This window comes from Eptatretus burgeri, chromosome 1 (assembly GCF_056783735.1).
Source record: "Eptatretus burgeri isolate ZD-2024b chromosome 1, Ebu_testis_v1, whole genome shotgun sequence".
NCBI classification, from domain to species: Eukaryota; Metazoa; Chordata; class Myxini; order Myxiniformes; family Myxinidae; genus Eptatretus; species Eptatretus burgeri.
The window spans coordinates 142,807,307-142,832,624 of record NC_140961.1 but is presented as its reverse complement, the minus strand read 5'-3'; the positions used below and the strand labels follow the sequence as shown (position 1 = coordinate 142,832,624).

The window sequence follows — 25,318 nt, the reverse complement described above, 5'->3', positions numbered from 1 at the left end:
AGGGTAACCAGCTGTGGGATTCTGAAAGAACACATGTGACCTGGGAATGATGGTGGAGGATGAAGGGACAAAGGGGTGGAGGAGCAAGTTCAGAAACGAGGCGATGGAAAACAGAGTCCACCAACCTTACTGTTGTGGGGCGAGAAGCATACCTTGGGACTCGGCCTCCTTCCAAGAGATGTCAATAATACAGGGAGGGTTGAACTTGAACGCCTCCGGGGGAGCAAGATGGAAAGCAGCTGCACCAGCTGAGAGTGGGGACCTTTCATGATCCTTCGGATGAAGGCCTCAGATACTGCAATGAGTTCTGAGTGCATCAGAATGGCTTCGCTTGGCAGAGAATACTGAGGCTTCGGCTATCCTTGGAGGGTAGTTTGGGGATATGGTCCACCCAAGACAGGTTGTGATCGGTGGTAAGGCCGAGAAGCTCCAGAAACTGCATCTCTTCCAGGGGTTGGTGAGTAAAGTAAACTGGAGGGTCCAAAAGCTGATTCTTGCAGAAGGACAAAGTGGAAGCCTGTGATTTTCCTTTGTTGAAATACCAGTGCATGGTCCAAGTAGCTGACAATGACCTATTTTATTTCCAGATTTGCAATGAAGGATGTTGCCGTGGCCTGCCACTTTGAAACATGGTACACTTCTGCACAAAATGGAGTCATCAGCAAAATATTTCAAAGGATTTTCCAGGGAAATGGAGAGGATATTGATGTTGACTAAGAAGGTCCCAAAACACTACATTGCAGGACATAAGCTTCAAGAGTGAATCATGAGACAGAATGCCATAAAGAGCCCCCTGTTGTTTCTGCTCACAGGGAGAATCTGAAAACCATTCCAGGAGGGCCCCTCCATTACCATTAGCAAACAGTTTGGAAAGTAAGGCTGGAGGATAAATAGTATTGAAAGCTCCAGAGATTTCCATCGAGATGTCCCTGGTCTCTTGTTAGAGATTTTGCACAATCATCCATTGTTGGGTTAAAATGTCCATGGGAGAATGATGATTAGAGATTTCGTGAGTTAGAAAAGAGATAATGTCTGAGGTCTGCAGGAATGATACATTCCATCACTTTGCTTATGCTGGTGAGAAGGCTGGCCAGCCTATGGTTGGGTGGATAAATCTTGGAACCCTTAGGAACCAGAGAAGAGTGATGAGAGCAAAGGGACGAAGCAAATTTCTCAAGGATGATAGTACCAATGCCAGCAGGTCAGGTTGTGGAGGAGGTACCAAAATTAACGAGGAATTCTCAACCTTCATGGAACAGAAGGATCCATGTACTGCAGAGAGTAATGTGTGATTGCAAAAAGGGTGGGTAGGGACCTTGACTTCATCATCTTTGATCACCAATCGAATGAACCTGACTTGCATCCAGACTTGCAAATATTTTCACCACGCACACGGAGCTCCATTGCTTTATTGGACTCCCATGATGGCTTGGATGTACGCACATTCACCTCTAAGCTGTCCAGCCTGGGTTTGAATCCTGACCCAGCTTTAAATTGTCGTCCCAGTGTTTCGTAGGCAGTGGGATTCCTCAATGGGTGTGTCATCCGTCGGATGGACTTAAACTAAGCGTCCCATCTGTCGGCATTTGTTGGTGGACATTAAATATTCCACGGTGCCCTTTGCGAAGAGTAGGCGAGCTATCCCTAGCACCCTGAACAAATTACAAATCCATGCCTTAACCTACAAGGAGCAATGCATCAGTGGCACAACCACACCTGCAGCCAATAATGCTACCCCACAGCATCTGCTGCATACGAATGAAGACTGCTGTATCTCCTTTCTCGTTGACTTTTTCTAATCCCTTGGCCTCTCCACATCTTCTGTTTTCTGTTCATAAACTTATTCGCTATTTGCTTGAAATTTGCATGTTATTATTTTGCCTTCCGTTGGCATGGCTGCCGTTGTCATTCCCAGATGCCTTGTTATTATGCACACCAGTTTACCGCTGCTGTTGTTGCTTTGCGTTAATTTACATACTTGTCTTTATATTCTTTATTCAAGCTCTTTCAGGAGCACCTTTCTTCCATATTAAAAAAAGAATTCTGGAAGTCACCAAAATGTTCCAGGCTGTTATGTAATTTCAACATGAAGTTTTCTGGTGTGTGTGATGCCATCCCTTGAGCTGGATTAGGGACTGTTTATGTATTATAGATGCATTAATGGCAAACTTTTGGCCCTGACAGATGATGGCTCAGGGAAGAGCTTTGCAGGGCTCTATACAGCAAGTAATTCTTTTTTTCGTATCAACAAGGAGCTTTTCTTATGCATTAGCAAATTTCAAATCTCACTTGTGTGTGCATGAGCTTGTTTTTTCCCCCTTGTATGAGAAGGAAATGAAAAAGATAACCGCGCAAACGACGCTGCAGTAATGCCTTTCGGCAGGATGTAAAGCTCTTCGGGAAAACTTCTAGAAAAACAAGAAAAAGAGCAATCAAAGATTGCAGACCTTTGCCAGGACTTGTTTTGTGTGGTGTATTTTGAGTGGTGTTTGTGTCCTCGTGTGTTACGTAATTAAGAAGAGACACAACTAGAACTGCCACTTTATAACTGCTGGCAGTGATGACCGGGTACCAAGATGTCCCGCTTTGATGCAACGCCGCTTTGATCAGACACCTGATCCTGACCCATGACGTTTATTATTATTCAATTTAATTCAGAATGGGATTAAAATAAATTCAATTCAAATCAAGTGGAAGACCAAATAGGTACAAGTCCTGCATTGGAGTCATCAGAAGGAACCCAAACAAGCAAAAAGCAAAGATGAAGTCATCAGGAGGAACCTGGATAGGATTCGCATTTCAGCTGCTTCTCCTCTATCCTCAAACCAATCCAGGCACAGCCAAATGAGGCTCATTCAAAATATAATTTAAAAAGAACCCAGATCAAAAAAAACTTAAGCAATCCTCACTGCCAGACCATGAGACCAATCAGGTTGAAATTTAAAACGTATATTCCCCATCACTACTAGATCATAATTGTGAAGTTTCACATCAATTGATGAAGCAGTTCAAGAGAAAGAATTTTAAAAATATTTTTGCTCAATCCAATATGGCTGCCATACCATGTGACTTATCTATTTATCGTGAATACCTTAGTATCCCCAATGTTTGGGGAACATTTTTCTGAAGTTTCCTCTCGATCTGTCGAGCCGTTCCGGAGAAGATTTTTTATAGGTTTTAGGGTAAATCCAATATGGCTGCCAAACCATGTGACCTATGATGTCATATGTGTGAACGTTTTGTTCCTCATGGATCGGCGGTCATACGTGTAAAGTTTTGCCTCGATCTGTTGAGCAATTTCAGAGGAAAAGATTTTTGAACGTTAAAAAAAGTGGCTGTCAAACCACGTGACCTATGATTTCATCAATTTTTTTTTCCTGTGAACCAATTTATCCCTCGATGACCTTCAAAAATTTTCATACTCATCGGATGTAGTGCTCTACATATGCAATTATGACGTCATAAGGAAGGCACCTATGACGTCTTCAAAAAAAAATCACATTCCCCTTGATGAGTGCTTGCCATGTGCCATGTTTCAATTCTTTCCTTGGTGTGGTTTCAGAGATACAGATGTCCAAAGTTTTTCCATTGGGCCACCACACCATGTGACCTATGACGTCATAATTTTCATTAAAACATTGGACATGAGTAGTCACTCCAATGGTGAAAATTTCATCTCAATCCAACAAGCGAATGCAGAGAAAACACTGAAGTTCTGCGCGGACAAACAAACAAACAAACCAGAAGACGTTGTACAGCGCACAATACTTGTAAAATCCATAAAACAAATGTGAGCTTAAAAATAATTGGTGGTTGAATTCAATGACGAAATATGCAACTCCTCTTCAAATTTCAAGTGAATCGGATGAAAATTGACAATTTAAAAAATTTGACCTATGTTGACCTTTTGGCCACAGTGGACCTCAACAAGAATTGGTGGTTGAATTCAGTGACGTGATGTGCAAATCCTCTTCAAATTTTAAGTCAATGTGGGTGAAAATTGAGGATTTTCGAAATACCACCTCAGTTGTTGACCATGAGCATAGGTTGACCTTTTGGTCAATGTTGACCTCAAAGACAATTGGCAAGTTGAATTCAGTGACGTGAAATATAAATCCTCTTCAAATTTCAATTAAATTGGATGAGAATTGAAGATTTTAGTGCCCATTCTCACCTTTTGTTGACTGTTTGGCCAAAGTGGACCTCAAAAAGAATTGGTGGTTGAATTCAGTGACGTGATGTGCAAATCCTCTTCAAATTTTAAGTCAATGGGGGTGAAAATTGAGGATTTTAGAAATACCACCTAAGTTGTTGACCATGAGCGTATGTTGACCTTTTGGTCCATGTTGACCTCAAAGATAATTGGCTAGTTGAATTCAGTGACCTAAACTATAAATCCTCTTCAAATTTCAATTAAAATGGATGAGAATTGGTGATTTTAGTGCCCATTTTAGTGCCCATGGCTCCGTGCCCATCCTCACCTAAGTTGTTGACCTTTGGCCGATGTTGACCTTTTGACTTTTTGACCTCAAAAAGAAAAGGCTCCTTCCTTATGACAAACTCTACCATCTGGTGAAGTTTTGTGAAGATCGCTTTAAAATTGTAACCTGTAGACAAGAAACAGACAGACAGACAGACAGACAGAATAATAAAATCGACCAACCAATATACCTGAAAAATCTTCGATTTTGCAACTAACAAACAAACCCAAATGCAATAGCCTTTCCTCTGGCGAGGGTAACAAGATGATTCCACTTCTTTCCCTGATGTATATTTTAATCGTGAATTTTGAACTTGGCATGAGAACACTCAAATACCACACTGTGCTAGAAACTATACGAGCAGGAAGTGATGTCATAACTAAAACTGATTGTGTGTGTCTGTGTGTGTGTCTGTGTGTGTCTGTCTGTGTGTGTCTGTCTGTGTGTGTCTGTGTGTGTCTGTGTGTGTCTGTGTGTGTGTCTGTGTGTGTCTGTGTGTGCTCGTCTCGCTCTCTCTCTTTCTCTTTCTCTCTCTCTTTCTCTCTCTCTAATACAGGTTTTGAAGTGCTTAATCTGGTGGTACCAATAGAGTTGTCCAGAGTTGGGGAGGGGGGGGGGGGTGGGGAGGGTGGGTTGTTAAACATCTTACACACAACTCTAGATCTGACACATAACTGCTGGCCTCGTGCCTGGCCATTCAGACAATTGTAACATGCATTTGTGTGTCGAAAGGAGAACATCATGCATTCAAACATCATCGTAGTCGGCATGTGTAAATACATGCACCGATCAATAAGTAACTAGAAGGGCACTCGGTAGAGCGCATACCTCAGCCACGCAATGCCTGTTCACCAAAATGGATTGGATTTTCACCAAAATCGAATCAAATCGTCCTTGTCACAGCCCAACGTGTCGACCAAGTTTTGTCCGGCTCCATCCACAATGTTTTGAGACATCGTGCTACATATCGGTTTTGGCCCTATCGCTCAATGGTGAAGAATCACTTAAAAAATTCTCGTAGTTTAGTGAAGTTTTATTCAACTTTGGTGAAGTTAAAAAGAAAAAAAGAAAATTTGGTGAAGTTCCAAATTTTTTGGATCTTCACCATAGTTTATTCAGTTCGTCCTTGTTACACCCAACCTGCCCACCAAATTTCATCCAAATCCGTTCACAACTTTTTGAGATATCATGCACACAACACAGACAAACAAACAAACAGAGAGACAGGGGTGAATACATAACCTCCTTCCACCTTCGGTGACGGAGGAAATAATGCAATCATGATAATTTGCAACCAAAATGGTAGTTTTGAGCTGCTTTTTGGCCAATTTTGTGGACAAGGTCTGGTCAGCTCCACTCCAAAAAAAAATTCAACAATGGCCGGGTCACGAGAACAATCAATTCGAATTTTAAAAAAGAAAATACTTTTATCTCATTCTCAGTGGTTTGGGTGCTCTGCCTATCATTGAAGCCACTAATTTGGTTTAGTAGACACTTTTGATGCAATTTGTGAAACAATAGTCTACAAATAAAAACCAGAAAAGACAAAAAGAGGGAAAAATTGGGGTTGAGGAGAGGCAAATTTTTCAACACAAGACGTTCGGTGATCATCGCAGGCATGTCAAGCAAATTATTTGCCATGTTTCTGGGAATAATAATAGCAAATGTTTTTGCAACCATGTTCCAGGGAGCTCTGCAAACAACAACCAGTCTTACAATCTGCCTTTGAGGTTTGCTTGACAGCACTTTGGAATCATAAGGACGGGAAAAAACAGAAAGGAAAAATAAAAATTAAAAAAGACAATGAAAAAAGACAAAGAGATTCACAGAGCAGTCGTCATAAAAGTGTTGAAGAAAGTCATCACAAGAACGAAGCTGCCATTTAAAGCTGTATCTTTCAAACTCTGTGATCTTCGTTTGATGCTGACATGTGGTCTACCGTTAAGCTATGACAGAGCATGTTAAGGATAGGTTTTAGGACAGCAAGCCTGTGGAGATGCAAAATAAAAGACGGGGTGCACCACATTCATGCAGAATTACAAAGGCAGCGGGCGCTGCGAGCAGGCCCGAGTAGTGATATCAGCAGACCTCTTTCATTCTGCCAGGGCGGAGAAAGCTTTTGTCTCTCTGTTATTACTGTGAAGAACAATCACTAGATTATTTAAGATGCACAGCAGGGGCCAACACTCAGGGTCTTCTTCTGGAGACAATTCTCGGATGTTCGTTGGACACTTAGCACGTGCACGCCACGTTTAATTGAAAGCGCTACATATCTGGGATCAAGAAGAAAGGTAAAATCTGGGCGCATTGAAGAACGTGGTCTTTGATGACTGTAAAGACAGTTAGTTTCAAAATGTGATCATGAAAGGGAGCTTTATGTCCCATCCCTATGCTCCAGGTTCCAGGTAATTAGATTGTGCTCAGATAACAATCTGCCAGGCCTTTTTCCGGATAGTTCAAATACATGCCACTGAAAGTAGAAAATATTCAAAGTGACAAAGCTGAAAGGATGAACGTGGGATGAAAAAGGTCCTGCCGTTTCTGAAAATTACACGACAGCAAAGATCGCGCAACATGGCTGGACGGTGCTGCGCGATAGGCGAGGGAGAGACAGATAAGGACGTCTGCAGGCCTATGATTCCACACATGGCTCCGTGCCCATTCTGAATCTTACCTGCTCCTTGCCCATGCCACCTTCAAGATCGTCCTGCGATTGTCGAACCTGGCAATGGAGGGCTCCGACACATTCCTCAGTGATTTGCTGTCCTGTTTCCGAGTGGTGTCGCTGCACCATGACCTGCACATTGGATTAGAAAAGAGGCTTGTTTGGAGCACAGTAACCACCAGCTATAAAAAATGACACTTTTAAACACATTTAAATCAATCAATGCCTTACTTAAATCGTTTACAATACCACAAACAAGTGCTGCAAAAATAGTTGCCTTCGTTTTCAGGCTACTGATCGAGTCATTTTAACAAGTTCAATGATCAACTGACTGCAAAACCCGAACTCGAGTGAGCAATAAAAGATTGCATACCCTTGCTCGGACTTGTTTTGTGTGGATTTATAGTACATACTTTAAAGACGTACCATACTCACATTTGAATTGTGCATACTTTATGGACATACTCATGTTTTAATTGCAGATACTTTATAGACATACTCACATTCTAATTGTACATACTTTATAGGCATACTCATATTCTAATTGTACATTCTTCATAGACACACTCACATTCTAATTGTACATACTTTACAGACATACTCATTCTAATTGTACATACTTTAAAGACATACTCACATTCTAATTGTACATTCTTCATAGACACACTCACATTCTAATTGTACATACTTTACAGACATACTCATTCTAATTGTACATACTTTATCAACGTACTCACATTCTAATTGTACATACTTAAAAGACATACTCATTCTAATTATACACACTTTATAAACATACTCATTCTAATTGTACATACTTATGGACGTCACTCACATTCTAATTGTACATACATTATAGACGTACTCACATTCTAATTGTACATTCTTATGGACATAACTCACATTCTACTTGTACATACTACATAGACATACTCATATTCTAATAATACATACTTTATAGACGTACTCACATTCTAATTGTACATACTTTATAGACACACACATTCTAATTGTACATACTTTATATAGACTTACTCACATTCTAATTGTACATACTTTATAGACATACTCACATTCTAATTGTACATACATTAGAGACGTACTCACATTCCAATTGTACATACTTATGGACGTACTCACATTCTACTTGTACATACTATAGAGACATACTCACATTCGAATTGTACATACTTAATAGACAGACACACATTCAAATTGTACATACTTTTTGACATACTCACATTCTAATTGCACAAACTTTATAGACCTACTCACATTCTACTTGCACAAACTTTATAGACATACTCACATTCTAATTGCCATACTTTAGAGATGTACGCACATTCTAATTGTACATACTTTATGGACATACTCACATTCTAATTGTACATACTTTATCGATATATACTCACATTCTAATTGTGCATACTTTATAGACGCACTCACATTCTAATTGTACATACTTTAGACATACTCATTCAAATTGTACATACTTTATAGACATACTCACATTCTAAATGCACAAACTTTATAGACGTACTCACATTATAATTGTACATACATTATAGACGTACTCACATTCTAATTGTACATACTTTATTGACACTCACATTCTAATTGTACATACTTTACAGACATACTCATTCAAATTGTACATACTTTATAGACATACTCACATTCTAATTGCACAAACTTTATAGACGTACTCATATTCTAATTATACATACTTTACAGACATACTCATTCAAATTGTACATACTTTATAGACATACTCACATTCTAATTGCACAAACTTTATAGATGTACTCATATTCTAATTATACATACTTTATAGACGTACTCACATTCTAATTGTAGATACATTATAGACGTACTCACATTCTAATTGTACATACTTATGGAAGTACTCACATTCTAATTGCACATACTTTATAGACATACTCATATTCTAATTGTACATACTTTATAGATATACTCACTTTCTAATTGCACATATTTTATAGATGTACTCACATTCTAATTGTACATACTTATGGAAGTACTCACATTCTAATTGCACATACTTTATAGACATACTCGTATTCTAATTGTACGTACTTTATAGATATACTCACTATCTAATTGCACATATTTTATAGACGTACTCACATTCTTATTGGACATACTTTATAGACATACTCATATTCTTATTGTACATACTTTATTGATGTACTCACATTATAATTGTACATACTTTATAGACATGCTCACATTCTAATTGTACACACCTTATCGACATACTCACATTCTAATTGTACATACTTTATGGATATATTCACATTATAATTGTACATACTTTATTGATTAACTCACATTCCAATTGTACATACTTTATAGACATACTCACATTCTAATTGCACACCCTTTATAGACATACTCACATTCGAATTGTACATCCTTTATAGATATACTCACATTATAATTGTACATACTTTATAGACATACTAACATTATAATTGTACATACTTTATAGACATACTAACATTATAATTGTACATACTTTATAGACATACTCACATTCTAATTGGACATACTTTAAAGATATACTCATATTCGAATTGTACATACTATATATATATATATATATATATATATATATATATATATATATATATATATATATATATATATAAATATATATATTTATATATATATATATATACATATATATTTACATATATATATATATATATATATATATATACATACATATACATACTCACATTCTAATTGTACATACTTTATCAACATACTCATATTCTAATTGTACAGAATTTATAGACATACTCACATTCGAGTTGAACATACTTTATGGACATACTCACATTCTAATGGTACATACTTTATAGACATACTTACATTCTAATTGTACATACTGTTATGGCTGTGGAAATTCGCAAAGCAAAATTTCAGTCGTTGGATCAGTTATGCCGATAAGTTTGTGTTCAGATAGATTTCCCCACCGTTGTCTAATGGGATTTTTTTCGTGTCACCCGGGCTGTGATTTTTGAGGTAGCCGTTTTTCTTTAACTATTGTTATTTTGGACCAAACACAACGGCAACCACCAACCACCTTCTCCGCAATGCCAACCACCTTCTCCACCTTCTCCACCATGCCAACCAGCAACCACCAACCACCTTCTCCACCACACCAACCAACAACCACCTCCTCCACAACGCCAACCACCAACCACCAACCACCCTCTCCACACCACCTTCACAACAACGACATCTCCACACCACTCCTAAAACCAAATCTCCCCCGATCAATCAACACGAACAACGTCGCCTCACCTTCATCTCCGAAGCGACGCCATATTTGCGCCAGCCACAGTGAGTCTGCATCGAATGGCATCGCTGCAGGCAGATGCGGGGGTTATCTCGCCACACAAGTCTGTTATTTCGAGCACGTCCGCTCGCCGCGCAGGGTCGCTGATCTCGCGCACGTCCGCTCTGTTCAAGCTTCGTCCGAGATTCGGATCAAAAGAGAGAAAGGGGCGGAGCCAGCGGGGGGTCGAAGGTTGGAGAGCGGAGGTCAAAACCTCGCCTCCCAGACCCAATATAAGGGCGAGCGGAACGCCAAGCGCAGTCAGTCGGTGGAGTGTCAATCTGGAGAGGTCGAGGAGCCGCGTGGAAGTCTGGAGCCTGAAGACTGCAATCGGTGGAGAAGCTGAGGAGAGCGGAGGAAGCGCGAACTGGGAGCGCGGCTAAGCCTGCTGTGCCACGCGGAGCTGCGCGTTCGTATGCAAATCGTAGAGAGAGCCGGAGAGAGCTCGCCAGCCAGCACCAGACGGTCCGAGGTGATCGGGCTTCGGGACAGTCCGAGCATCGCTGAGGGATGGACGGGTTCTTACAGAGCATCAACTCTAAGAGAGCAAAGACCCGTTCGTTCCTCTCAGGCATTGCAGGCTGGGGCCCGAATCACCAGGCCGCGGCCGAGCCGCGGTTATGCTAGCTGCCGTGGGGAAGGAACGTTGTGGGTCGCGCCAGCGAGGAAGGTAACCTGCGCGGTCTCGTGGAGCTCCTTCAGTCTGCCAAGTTCCACGTTATAAAGACCCTGAGAGGTCCAGTCTATCCCCTTGTCTTTGAGGGGGTTTTTCCTTGCTTTTCTTTGTACGAAAGTTGTGGCGCCGAGTACGTCAAGTAAAACTGTATGTGACTGTACATAATAAATAGACGGTGGTAGCACTTTGTCTTGCTTGCGTCTTGTCCCTTCCCGCAAATTCATTGTATAAATTGCATGCGTGCTTTTCCATACCTGCATGACTGTATACGTGTGGGAAATAATAAATGTGCTTGTTTGAATATAACCTGTTCGTCGTGTCATTTTCCCTTAATTGAGCTGCCATCTTGCTCTCGGAATTTCGTGGGCTTTTAAATAGCGGATAATAGAATCGGGTCCAGCAAGGCCTTGCGATAATACCCTGCTCGGTTATCCCAAACGGAGCGAGCTGCTTAAGCGGCTCGTGTCCAAGCAGGTCTCGCTGAGGTACAATCTCTCGGTTATCTACCCGCGCGAATAATTAGGTAAATCGATTATTTGGCGATCGGACCCTATTGCGCGGGCAGAGTGTGGACAAGGTTGTGGTGAGCTTGGAGCATACCCTTGACTGGTTTTCGGCGTTGTTCCAGAAAGTCGCGACTGAATTGTCCGTCCGGTGGGCGTACGTCCGCGATTCAGCGAAAAGTGGGTGTCCGCACGCCGGCGGACGAGAATTCGTAACACTGGTGTCCGGGAGTGAGATTTGAATCCATCCCACCTCCAACAAAATTAGCGGGAATCTGCTCAAGGGTGTGCAAAGCGACCCTCCGTTCCCATCAAATTCTGGGCGTATAAATTTTTCCGACAAGTAAGATGGCATTTCAAGGCGAATGGGTGCAGGGTGGTTTAGGAATGTGTATTAATGTAAAATCCATGGCCCGGGATGGTTCCCTTTATTATAACCCCACCACTAATTGTCATCAGTGGGGGCGCTCACTCTCATACACTGAGCATGAACTTTGCCGGCAAACAGATTCAAAGTCGCAAAATAGCGGCGCGATCGCACCTCAGCGCATCACGGAGCGGGTGGTCCAAATCATCATTCAAACCACGTGGTCATGGCAGGCGTGGAAAATGGCGAAGGAGATCGGCACGATACGAGAGGAGGTGAACAAATTGAAAGGGATTGTAAAAGGTGTGTGGTCCGCGATGGAGGTGGGCAAGAAGGATGTGACAGGCGAAATAATGACGATTGGGCAGGGGGTGAAAGAAATTAAAAAAGAAAGACAGAAACAATTAAAGGAGGAAGCAAGGTTGAAGTATGCAGAGATAGTGAAGGAAGAACGAATGAAACAGGAAAAGGAGATCGGCCAATTGAAGGAAATTGAGATTGGAGAATGAAGAGCATGAGGGACAGGGGGTGAAAGAAATTAAAAAAGAAAGACAACAACAATTAAAAAAGAAAGCAAGGTTGAAGTACGCGGAGATAGTGAAGGAAGAACGAATGAAACAGGAAAAGGAGATCGGCCAATAGAAAGAAACGATGAGATTGGAGAATGAAGAACATGAGAGACGGTGGGGTAGAAAACAAAAACGATATGAATTTGAGATTAATCAACTCAAGGAGAGAGCAAAATTGGAGTCCACAGAGATGGAAAAGCTCCGGAAAGATAACGAACAGCTAAGGGGGGCTCAGAGAGGAAGAACGACTCAAATGGGAAGGAAAATGGAGCCAGGAAGAAACGGAAATAAAGAACAAGGATATAAAATGTATAGAGATGCGGGAGATAGAAAAAGTAGAGGAGAGACTACACGATAAAGACAGGGTGAAAGACGGACACATACACATCGAGTTAGAGGAGGACAATGGGGGGCAAGCTGGTGGAATGTTTCGTGGCCCGATACAAGCAGCTGAATAGCCTCCTTCAGGAACGGAGGGAGACGCTATGCTCGCTTGAAGCGGATCTCGACCAGGTGGGTCCGGTTGAGCTTTGCGAGGTAGAGGGGGCGAGTGCTGTTGAGGGGTACACACTGAGCTTGGGGGGTGTGAAGGCCACGGAACCCCTTGTGGTGGCGCAAGTCCCCATTGCGATTGTCCCGGTGTGTGTAGTTTCGGTGTGTGTGTGTGTACGAGTGTGGCGAAATGTGTGCTGAAACGCACGCATTGCATTAGTGAAAGGCTGTGTGTAAAACAGGCATCGTGTGTGAGTGAAATGGCATGCATGAGTGAAAGGCCGTGTGTGGATGAAGCACCGTGTGTGAGTGGAACCATGGGTGCGAGGGAAATGGCATGTGTGAGAAGAACAGCGTGTGTGAGATCGCTGTATGTGAGGGAGATGGCGATTGGCATGTGGGAACACGCAACTGCATGTCCCGGTGTGAATGTCATGTCGAGGTCTGTGAGCGTCGTGGCTCGTGGGAGTTTGGGTGCGAGAGTGCGACGAAGACGGTGCCTGATGGTGGACAAAGGCCGAGTAGCGGCTGTAGCTGTTTTGGGGACCGCGCGGGGTTTGCACGGCTGCACACGCGGGGTCCATGCTGTGCGACACACGAGGCCGCCACGTGTGCGCCTGTGGGAGTGAAACCCGGTCCGGAAACGCCGCGGTGGATTCGAGCCGACCCCGCAGACTGAAAGAAGCTAGGCTGGGATATGGATTTGGACCGGATGGGTTCTCCAGGTGAGCGTGCGTGTAAAGCTCCATGAGCAGAGCACATGTGCTCCCATGGGAAACCTCTCAAAACGCGAGGCTTGTTTTTGGATGCGCAGGGTGACGTCATGGCTGCATGGTTGGAATCCGGCAGAAGGAAAATCGCTGCCGGATGTTACCGTCCGAGGACAGACGAGGTGCGCGAGGCGCGAACAGCTGCCAAGACATCACGGGGAAAGAGCGCAGGTTGCGAGTTGCCGCGCTGGTGTGCGCACGAAAAAAAAAACAAGCCTCGCCACTTCGAGTAGACAGGATTCCCTGGGCAAGGGGTGGAAGACCCCCTGTCCCGGGCACAGGATACCACTAGTTAGGGGGAAAGGTAAGTGTTAGTTAGACCGGCTTCATGGGGCAGGGATAAGTCCTCCTGGGGCCCGTGGAATGGATTAGTTAGAGGGGTTCAGTTTAGATTTAGGATGGGAAATGGATTTCGATTTTGGAGACATGGACAGACTGAGTGTGTAGAGGGGACGTAGCTTAGCTACGTAGTGTTAAATGGGATGTGCTATATTGTAAGGGATAACGAGGGAGCACGAGATAGTTATGGGATTTAGTGAGAAGAATGGCAGTGATCAGCGATGTGAGTTGAGAAATGAATGGAAAAGGTACACGATGAGTGAGTGAGGCCAGGGGGCCTGTGTGTATGGAGTGAATGTGGAATGCATGGTGCGATGAGTGATTGGGGGGAGGAGTGATTCCCACCCAAGGGACCCCGGGGTCAGTATAATGCGAGTTAGTGGGTTAGTCAAATTGACAAAATGGAGGTCGTTTTGCTGTTGGTGGGAACGTAGGCTTGAAACCCATTTGGAGGGGTGCAGGAGCTCTGTTGACGGGCTGGGAGCGTGTCTGCGAACTGTGAGTATTGCTTCGTGGGTACCCAGGGCACCAGGCTAGTCGGCCGCAGTAGGCCAAGGGCCCATGGGGGGGGGCGGGACAGTTTAGTGGGCACGGGTGGGCCTGCACGATGCGGGGCCCGTGGCGCCAAATGCCACGGGGGCAGTGTACTGGGCACGGGCGACCCTCGGAAAGGGACCTGGGGTGTCAACACGCCACGTGGGCATCGAGCGGGAGTCGCCAGGGAGGGCACTCCCCAGTTTTTAGGGAGCTGGTAGGCTCGGAGGCAGTTGCAGGGCCCGGGGGTGCCATAGTTGGAGAATCGGCAGAGGGTAGTTCCTGCCAAGGGAGCCACGCATCCCAGCCATGAGACCGTGCAAGGGCACGAGGGAAAATTTGAGGGTGACGCCCAAATTTGTGAGGACACCAACACAGGTGACGGGAATCTTGGGTGTTAGAACCAGCAGTTTAAGCGAGAGGTGCTTTTGGAAAGCCCCGGGGTAGTTTAAAGTCAATAATGTTAGGGTAGATAGGGAAGTGTACCCCTCTGCACCATCCATCCCTTCGCTCTCGTTGTGGGCCTCTGGACCCACCTTGGGTATGTAGATCGCTGAGATCTGAGGAGGCCATTCTGAGGCTTCTTTGGGCCTTGACACAGCACACTAGCTCTCCTTTATTCCCCTCCAGGACGGGAACGTAGGGGTTCAGAGTAGGTTAGGAGACAGAATAGGTGAGCCGGACAGAGACTGTAAAGGGGGTTAGGGAGACGATTTATAGAAGGGGAAATAAAAATAAAAGAAAACAAACAAAATAAGATGGGACTAAATTTTAGGATTATTTGCAAACTATGGGGGTGGGTATGGACAGAGACTGGCAAAGGCGATAGGTTGGGAGGGAGACAGTAGGGTAGATCCGAGCCTGCCTTCCGAGTGGCCAGCACCACCGCACTCCCTCCACACACCTGCAGGATGAGACAAGAGGCCGGACAGCTTCACCTGCCGGCCTGTTTTTCTGCAAGGCCTGTGCCGGTCAGTTCACCTGCCGGCTGTTTTTAATACAAGGCCTGTGCCGGTCAGCTTCACCTGCAGGCCTCTTTTGCTGCAAGGCCTGTGCCGGTCAGTTCACCTGCCGGCTGTTTTTGCTACAAGGCCTGTGCCGGTCAGTTCACCTGCCGGCTGTTTTTACTACAAGGCCTGTGCTGGTCAGTTTACCTGCCGGCTGTTTTGCTACAAGGCCTGTGCCGGTCAGCTTCACCACCGGCCTGTTTTGCTACAATGGCCTTGTCTTGCTTTGCTATGCCTTGTCTGCCTGCCTTTGCCTTGACCCCATACCTGCTAGCCCTTGTTGTTTGCCTTTGCCCCATGTCCATCCATCACCATGTGTGCCAGGATCATCGCGCGTTCTGCAGGGACTGCCGTGTAGGCGGCCGCATCACGGGACTGCATTGGCAGCCCGTGCACCGCTCATTTGTGTTTATTGGCATCCATCCATCCATCAATCAATTCATTTGCTTGTGTTTGCTTGCGTCGGTGCTCATTCACTGTTCTGCAGGGACTGCCTTGCAGGCAGCTGCAAACGGAGACTGCATTTGTGCAGCCCGTGCACCGTTTTGTGTTCACTGCGCTCATTTCAAGGGGGAGGCCTCAGACTGCCTTGATTCAGCCGGCCACATTCCCCGTCACCTGCATTTGTTTCATGAGCCAGAGACTGCGTGTGAGCAGCCTGGCTCACTGCTTCTTTTCCCGCAGAGTCCATCAGTCCTGGGCCATGCTGTAGTGTAAAATTACAAGGTTAAGGTTAAGGAAAATTGTACATGACTTTTGCACCCCCTGCATGTGTGTTTTAGCGCCGGTAATTTCGGCAATTTTGTTAAGTCGCCTGCATGAGTGAGTTTGTTCAGTTAGTTACTCAGCGCGTAGGTTATTTATTTTTGGGACACGAATACACTAAATGTCGCACTCAGGGATCCGAAGATAAAATGTACTAGGGGAAACTTACACATGATGCCACACAAAAATTCGACGACTCGGGATGAGTCTGTAAAAAGGGGAGGGGATAGTGTTACGGCTGTGGAAATTCGCAGAGCACCATATAGGTCCTTAGATCAGTTATGCCGATAAGTTTCTGTTCAGATAGATTTCCCCACCGTTGTCTAATGGGGTTTATTCGTGTCACCAGGGCTGTGATCTTTGAGGGAGCCGTTTTTCTTTTACTATCGTTATTTTGGACCAACCACCAACCTCCTTCTCCGCAGCACCAACCACCTTCTCCACCACGCCGACCACCAACCACCTTCTCCACCACGCCAACCACCAACCACCTTCTCCACCATGCCAACCACCAACCACCTCCTCCACAACGCCAACCACCAACCACCCTCTCCACACCACCTTCACAACAATGACATCTACACACCACTCCTAAAACCACATCACCCCCGATCAATCAACACGAACAACGTCGCCTCACCTTCATCTCCGAAGCGACGCCATCTTTGCGCCAGCCACGGAGAGTCTGCATCGAACGGCATCGCTGCAGGCAGACGCCTGGGTTTCCTCGCCGCACAAGTCGATGATTTTGAGCATGTCCGCTCGCCGCGCAGGGTCGCTGATCTCTCGCACGTCCGCTCTGTGCAAGCTTCATCCGAGATTCGGATCAAAAGAGAGAAAGGGGCAGAGCCAGCGGAGGGTCGAAGGTCGGAGAGCGGAGGTCAAAACCTCACCTCACGGACCCAATATAAGGGCGAGCGGAACGTCAAGCGCAGTCAGTCGGTGGAGTGTCAGTTTGGAGAGGTCGAGGAGCCGCGTGGAAGTCTGGAGCCTGAAGACTGCAGTCGGTGGAGAAGCTGAGGAGAGCGGAGGAGGCGCGAACTGGGAGCGCGGCTAAGCCTGCTGTGCCGTGCGGAGCTGCGCGTTCGTGTGCAGAACGTGGAGAGAGCCAGAGAGAGCTCGCCAGCCAGCACCAGACGGTCCGAGGTGATCGGGCTTCGGGACAGTCCGAGCATCGCTGAGGGATGGACGGGTTCTTACAGAGCATCAACTCTAAGAGAGCAAAGACCCGATCGTTCCTCTCAGGCATTGCAGGCTGGGGCCCGAATCACCAGGCCGCGGCCGAGCCGCGGTTATGCTAGCTGCAGTGGGGAAGGAACGCCGTGGGTCGCCCCAGTGAGGAAGGTAACCTGCGCGGTCTCGTGGAGCTCCTTCAGTCTACCAAGTTCCACGTTATAAAGACCCCGAGAGGTCCAGTCTATCCCCTTGTCTTTGAGGGGGTTTTTCCTTGCTTTTCTTTGGATGAAAGTTGTGGCGCCGAGTACGTCAAGTAGAACTGTAGAAGTGACTGTACATAATAAATAAACGGTGGTAGCGCTTTGTCTTGCTCGCGTCTTGTCCCGCAAATTCATTGTATAAATTGCATGCTTGCTTTTCCATACCTGCATGACTGAATACATGTGGGAAATAATAAATGTGCTTGTTTGAATGTAACCCGTTCGTCACGTCATTTTCCTTAATTGAGCTGCCATCTTGCTCTCGGAATTTAGTGGGCTTTTAAATAGCCGATAATAGAATCGGCTCCAGTGAGGCCTCGCGATAATACCCTGCTCGGTTATCCCAAACGGAGCGAGCTGCTTAAGCGGCTCGTGTGAAAGCAGGTCTCGCTGAGGTACAATCTCTCGTAAAATCTACCCGTGCGAAGAATTAGGCAAATCGATTATTTGGCAATCGGACCCTGTAGCGCGGTTAGAGTGCGGACAAGGTTGTGTTGTGCTTGGAGCACACCCGTGACTGGTTTTCGGCGTTATTCCGGAAAGTCGCGACTGAATTGTCCGTCCGGTGGGCGTACTGCCGCGATTCGGCTAAAAGCGGATGTCCGCACGCCGGCCGGCGAGAATTCGTAACAATACTTAAAAGACATACTCACATTCTAATTGTACATACTTTACAGATATACTCACATTCTAATTGTACATACTTTATCGACAATCTCATATTCTAAATGTACATACTTTATAGACATACTCATATTCTAAATGTATATACTTTATACACGTACTCACGTTGTAATTGTACATACTTTATCAACATACTCATCTTCTAATTGTACAGACTTTATAGACATACTCACATTCAAATTGTACATACTTTATAGACATACTCATATTCTAATAGTACATACTATATAGACATACTTCTATTCTAATTGTGCATACTTTATAGACATACTCACATTGTAATTGTCCATACTTTATATACATACTCATAATCTAATTGTAAATACTTTATAGACATACTCATAATCTAATTGTAAATACTTTATAGACGTACTCACATTCTAATTGTACATATTTTACAGATGTACTCAAATTCTAATTGTACATACTTTTTCAATGTACTCACATTCTAATTGTACATACTTTAAAGACACTCACATTCGAATTGTACATACTTTATAGACATACTCATATTCTAATTGTACATACTATATAGACATACTCATATTCTAATTGTACATACTTTAGAGACGTACTCACATTCTAATTGTCCATACTTTGTAGACATACTCACAATCTAATTGTACATACTTTATAGACACTCACATTGTAATTCTCCATACTTTATATACATACTCATAATATAATTGTAAATACTTTATAGATGTACTCACATTCTAATTGTCCATACTTTATAGACGTACTCACATTCTAATTGTACATACTTTTTCGGCATACTCACATTCTAATTGTACATACTTTATAGACGTACTCAAATTCTAATTGTACATACTTTTTCGATGGACTCACATTCTAATTGTACATACTTTAAAGACACTCACATTCTAATTGTACATACTTTATAGACATACTCACATTCGAATTGGACATACTTTCTAGACCTACTCACATTCTAATTGGACATACTTTATTGAGGGACTCAGTTGAAAAAGGAGAAAGTGAACCACAGGCTACCACTTGGTGGCGTTTGTGGCCTACATTAGCACATTCTGTGTGGACAAACAGACAAACCAACAGATGGACCTAAATGCACACCCTCTCTTTTGGGGAGGGTCATAATTGCATTCAAAAATTTGAATGGCACTCGGTAGAGCGCATACCTCCGCAAGACTGAACAGCTTACATTTTGAATCACACTGATCGACCAGATCTGCATTCAGACCTTAACCCAAATGAAATTGGCTTGTTCTTCTCACCTCCCCAAATCATCCAGCAAGTTTCGACCGAATCCATTCACAACTTTTGCAGATATCATGTTGTATATCATTTTTGGCCCGATCTCGAAATGGTGAAGAATCACCTTGCAAAATTTAATATCTGGATCCAGATTGTGTCGGCTTGCGATCCTAGTGTCCTGAGTTCAAATCCCGCGCTCCGTTGAATTAATACCAGTTGGTGTTGACTCAACCTGTCATCCTTCCGAGGTCGTCAAAATGAGTGACAGCTTGCGAGTATCCTGTGTTGGAGAGGCGACCCGTCCAGGATGGTGCCCAATAGCCAAGGAGACTGCTTAGGCAGCACCAACGCTGCACAGAGTATGGTCCCGATGGATGGAGCCGATCATCCTTCTGAGGTCGGCAAAATGAGTACCAGCTTACTGGGGTGATTGAGCTATTTGAGTATTCTGCGTCGGAGTGGCGACCTGTTCAGGATTGTGTCCAATAGTCCAGGAGACTGCTTCAGCAGCACTGATGCTCTGTACAGAGTATGGTCCCAATGGACAGATGGATCCGGATCCTCACAAAATCTGATTGATTCGTCCTTATCACATACCCAACCTGTCCACCAAGTTTTGTCCACATCTGTCCATACCGTTTTGAGATATCCTGCTCACAGACAGACAGACAAGAAGGCATCAGGTGGTAGTCTGACAGGTATGATGAAAATCATGCAAATGATGTCACTGTCGCCTTGACCTTTGAACATGGTTGCCATTTGATACCTGTATATAATAAAAAAATTACCGTTTTTACAGCCATTTTTCCCTGCTGTGCAGGGGTTGGGCTTTTTCTTGAGGAAATGTTTTATGGCCGGATGCCCTTCCTGACGCCAACCCTGGTCGCCTCTTACAACACACAGGGATATGGTACACCTACTCTAACCGGGGCATACACCGGGACCAGTACACTGGTACTCATTTTGCCGACCTCGGAAGGATGACAGGCTGAGTCAACCCCCTGGTGTTAATTCAGCAGCCAACGGGGCTTGAACTCAGGACCCTGGATCCCAAGCCACCACCCTAACCACGAAGCCAACACCAGGCTTCATTTGATACCTGTATCTTGAAGCGTTTCCGAGTTATCGTCTTTTTTTGGTCCTTAAAACTCCCCCCTCCTTCCCCCTCACTTTAACATGGGTGACTTTGTTGTCATGGAAACGACGTTATACGGCAATGGATTGCCGCCATTTTGGAAATGAGTCATCTATCCCCCAGCCCCTAGAGAAATCTAGCAATTTGATCATGATCAGATGATCAAATCTGCTGGAAATGTGTAGATTATGTTTAACTCATTTGCGTCAAGATTGACATCACGTTGTGCAAACACTTTTAGTGGTATCTGTTTTATGCACATGACGTTACTGTCATCTTGACCTTTGACATATATATATATATATATAGTCAAAAAACATTGACAGCCTCACTTTTGTCTTTCGGAATCCTCTGGTAAAGTTTGACAAAGATAACTGAAAGTATTCATGAGTTATCCAATCACAGACAAATATATAAATGAGACAGACTGACATATGATGAAAATTTTCAATTTTCAGCACAACCAGACAGGGGTGAAAACATAACCTCCATCCACCTTTGGTGGCATTGGTAACAATAACTTACCTTTTCTTATAGCCTAATCATCCTAAAATACGCAATTTGGTGTCTGTCTGTCTGTATGACCACAATACATTTGGTTACTTATCCAATCTCAAACAAACTTGAGAGGAGGATTAAGGGTCACATGATGAAGGTTGTAGCAACTTCATTTGACCCTGTCCAAAAGGGTGTTTTCCGTTGTGGGTGAAATCAGTGTTAAGGTGTATATCCAAGTTAAAATAGCTAATCTAATAACAAAAGTAATAACACTAACGATAATAGCATAATATCAATGTTATTACAAAACAATATTAATACTAACAAAAGCAAGAAGTGCTTTGCAATACATGTCCCCTACCGGTACTATTGAATGCCCGTTTCTTTGGGCAGTGAGTGTATATTGGCACGTTCCATGCCGAAAATAATAAAAACATCCCGATGTACGTACATACATGAATCAAAAAGATGCGTACGGCTTATGTGCATATATAAGACATCGTGGTTATATACTTGGGATCATTCCAATTGCCCTGGGCTGTGGAAAACTCTCAGGCCAAAGGCTTGAGGCCTGCCGATCTGGGTTGCTTCATGGAATGGCAGAGGATGATTTTATTGGGGTGGAGTCAGGCCAGCTGTCCAGCCAATGAGTGTAAAGCAGTGGGGTGAAGTCAAGGCAGCTGACCAATTATACACTGATCCATGTATAATTAATCTGATATTTTCTAAATCCAAAAAGGGCATAACTGTGAAAGATTGATGAAAAACCCTGAAACGAAATATTCATTCTGTAACTTATCAAAATAAAGGCATGAACCAAGTTTTGGCTGAATAGGTTAAAGGGTTTTGCAAAAAGTAGGAAAAACCACAGGTAGGAGACAGACAGACAGACAGAGAGACTATGGAGAGACGGAGAGCAAACCTCTGGTGAAACCGGTGGGGGACAAATAATATCCCCCCTCCCCAAGGGGTTTTTCCTTGTCATGGTGTTTTGTGAGCCGCCCCGAGCAGAAGTAAAATTTTTTAATAAACCAAACACGCGAATAATTACCTTTTGAAATAGTCGCTCCTGCTGTTTAACACAAAAGGGAGGAAACCAAGGGTGTGTTCAGTCACCAAACATCTAGCTAGCACTTGCCAAGCCAGCCATTCCTTATCAACGGTGTAAAATTATGGAGTGCTTGCTTGAATGCTTAAGCTACTTGGCGAGCGCTCTCAAGAAACTTGGTAACTGAACACACCCCCGATTTATTTGAAGCCTGAACCTAGATCTACTGTAATCAATATACCCCAGAGAGCATAACAGCATGACCCTTTTACTCCTGCATGGAGTGGGTGTATACTAGTGTATGCAAAAGCTTTAAATGTAACTGCACAAATACAACAAAACAAAGGAAATAAACTTAAGGAAATAATATTTTTGGGAAAAGAACCTCAATTTTGTGATAAATTTTGAGCAGACATATGAAAAAGAGCTAAATATTACAATTTGGGCAGAGAACGAGCTACGACCCATGAGAAACAACTACATATACAACTAGAGAGTTCATAAAACACGATACCCCATGCAGTGTTCAAGTATATACAGGAGGCCTTGCCATTTGTGGGATTTACCTTCTTCAAAATCCCGGTGAACCGCAAATCTGCAAACTTAAGGGTTAATGGGGAAAATAAGGTTCGGGACTTCAACTTTAAAATTTGTCCAAACTGTACCCTTAATTAACATGTTTGTGCACAATTTATTTTCATGAATAATAGAGTTATTAAGAAAATGATGTTTATTTTCGTTATTTCATATGCAGCCTGTGACTGCTGTTTGCATCATTGCTGGGAGTGTGGCTGTGCTGCTGATGCAGTTCCCCCTCTTTCCAGGAAGCTGGTACTCATTTTGCCAACCTTGGAGGGAAGACAGGCTGAGGCAACCCACCTGGTGTTGTGTAAGGGCATGACAGAGGCTGAACTCAAGACCTTAAGCCAGCCACATAACCATTAAGCCAACACCAGTCTTATTTTCTTGTCTGAAGAACATGAAATAAAGTTTATTTTCTGGAGTTATTGAAATCATGAGAGACTTATCTTTAATACTAATGATGATAAACTTGATCCAATAATGTGATCGCGATGTTGATGATGGCTACGATAAAGACGAGTTGATGGAGATATCGTATGTAACCATAATGGCGGCCTTTCCTTCACCTCAAAAAACATGCCATGACTTCTCATGCTATACAGGGTGTTCCAAAAAAAACCTGGACAACTTTCGTTGTGAATATATTTAGTATCACAAATGATACGACGATACACTTTGTTTTATATGATTCAGAAACTCATAACATTTTTTTTCAGGTCTGGTGGTTCAATGTAAAAGAAAATGGCGACTCCACTGGCGGCGACACTGAAAATGGCTCAGTGCATCGAATGGTTCATCGAGAGGACATCTGACACACAATTTTAGGGGAATTTCCGTACAAGGTATGGAAAGAATCCGAATCCATCATGGACTCGTATCAGAGAGTGGTATAAGAGGTTTGAGGAAACTGGAAGTTGTAAGGAACAGAAAAGTACCGGTCGACCAAGCACAAATGCAACAGATTTTGAAAGAGTGCGTGAGTGAATCATTTCAACAAAGTCCCAGAAACTCAATCCGATGCTCATCCGAGGACTGGGACTACCAACCACCATTGTACAGTGGATTTTGCATAAAAGACTGAAGCTTTATGCATATAAAGTGCAGATTCTGCAGGAAATGAAACCAAATGACGGATCCAAACACAAGATGTTTGCCTTGGAAATGCTCGGTCGCATAGAGGATGACGAAGATTACCTGAAAAAGGTCATGTTCACAGACGAAGCTTGCTTTCATGTGTTGGAGAAGGTCAACTGACACAATGTGATATATGGGGCTATGAAAACACCCACGAGATCATTGAACACATAGTGACAGTCCAAAGATCAATGTGTGGTTTAGCCTTCTCCATGACCGCTTGGTGGGTCCGTTTTTCTTTGTGGAGGATACAGTGACCGCCACAATTTACAGTACATGAACATATTAGAAGGATTTGCCTTCCCACAGATTGAAGACCTGCAACCCGATATCATTTTTCAACAGGATGGCGCTCCCCCTCATTGGGCCTTCGTTGTTCGAGCCGTCCTGAATGAAAAATTTCCAGGTCGCTGGAATGGCCAAGTCGGACCAAGACATAACCCCCATTGATTTTTTCTGTGGGGGTTTGTCAAAGATATTGTCCACAACACCAAGGTGGCAAACCTGCAGGATCTTCGTTCTCGGATCACAGTTGCATGCGTACAGGTGGATACAAATATGCTGAGCCGAACATGGCAAGAACTTGTGTACCACCTTGATGTCCTGTGCATGACAAACAGAGCTCATATTGAAGTGTGTTGATGGTGTGCACAAAACTTTGTGAGTTTCTGCATCATATAAACGAAAGGGTATTTTTGTATCATTTGTGGTTCTGAATATATTATCAACCAAAGTTGTCTATGTCTTTTTGGAACACCCTGTACATATTGTAATGGTCAGCTGGTCTGAACTGGTTGCCCAGTTTGAATCTGGTGAGTCACTGAGCAGCCATATCAGTCTCCCACCTCAGATACCCCCTGCCGTATCCTCACATAGAAGGCCACGTTACCGTACAGGTTGAGATCTCTGTGCCAAGTGAGTGGTGTACTGACGGCAATCACGGGACAGATCTTACCTTTGGCCGAGCAACCAAATCCCATGGGATGCTGGAAACTGTCGCAGTACAAGACTGTGACCAATCTGCATCTCA

The 25,318-nt window shown here is 43.8% G+C and overlaps 1 protein-coding gene across 1 annotated transcript in view; it reads right to left on the bottom strand.

Moving 5' to 3' along the window:
* The window catches only part of LOC147035654 (uncharacterized), an 89,571-nt gene that overhangs the window by 24,705 nt on the left and 39,548 nt on the right, over positions 1-25,318 (bottom strand). The window contains exon 5 of the mRNA XM_085846002.1: positions 7,156-7,278. Coding sequence (XP_085702128.1) covers positions 7,156-7,278 — 123 coding nt within the window. The remainder of the gene's footprint in view (positions 1-7,155; positions 7,279-25,318) is intronic.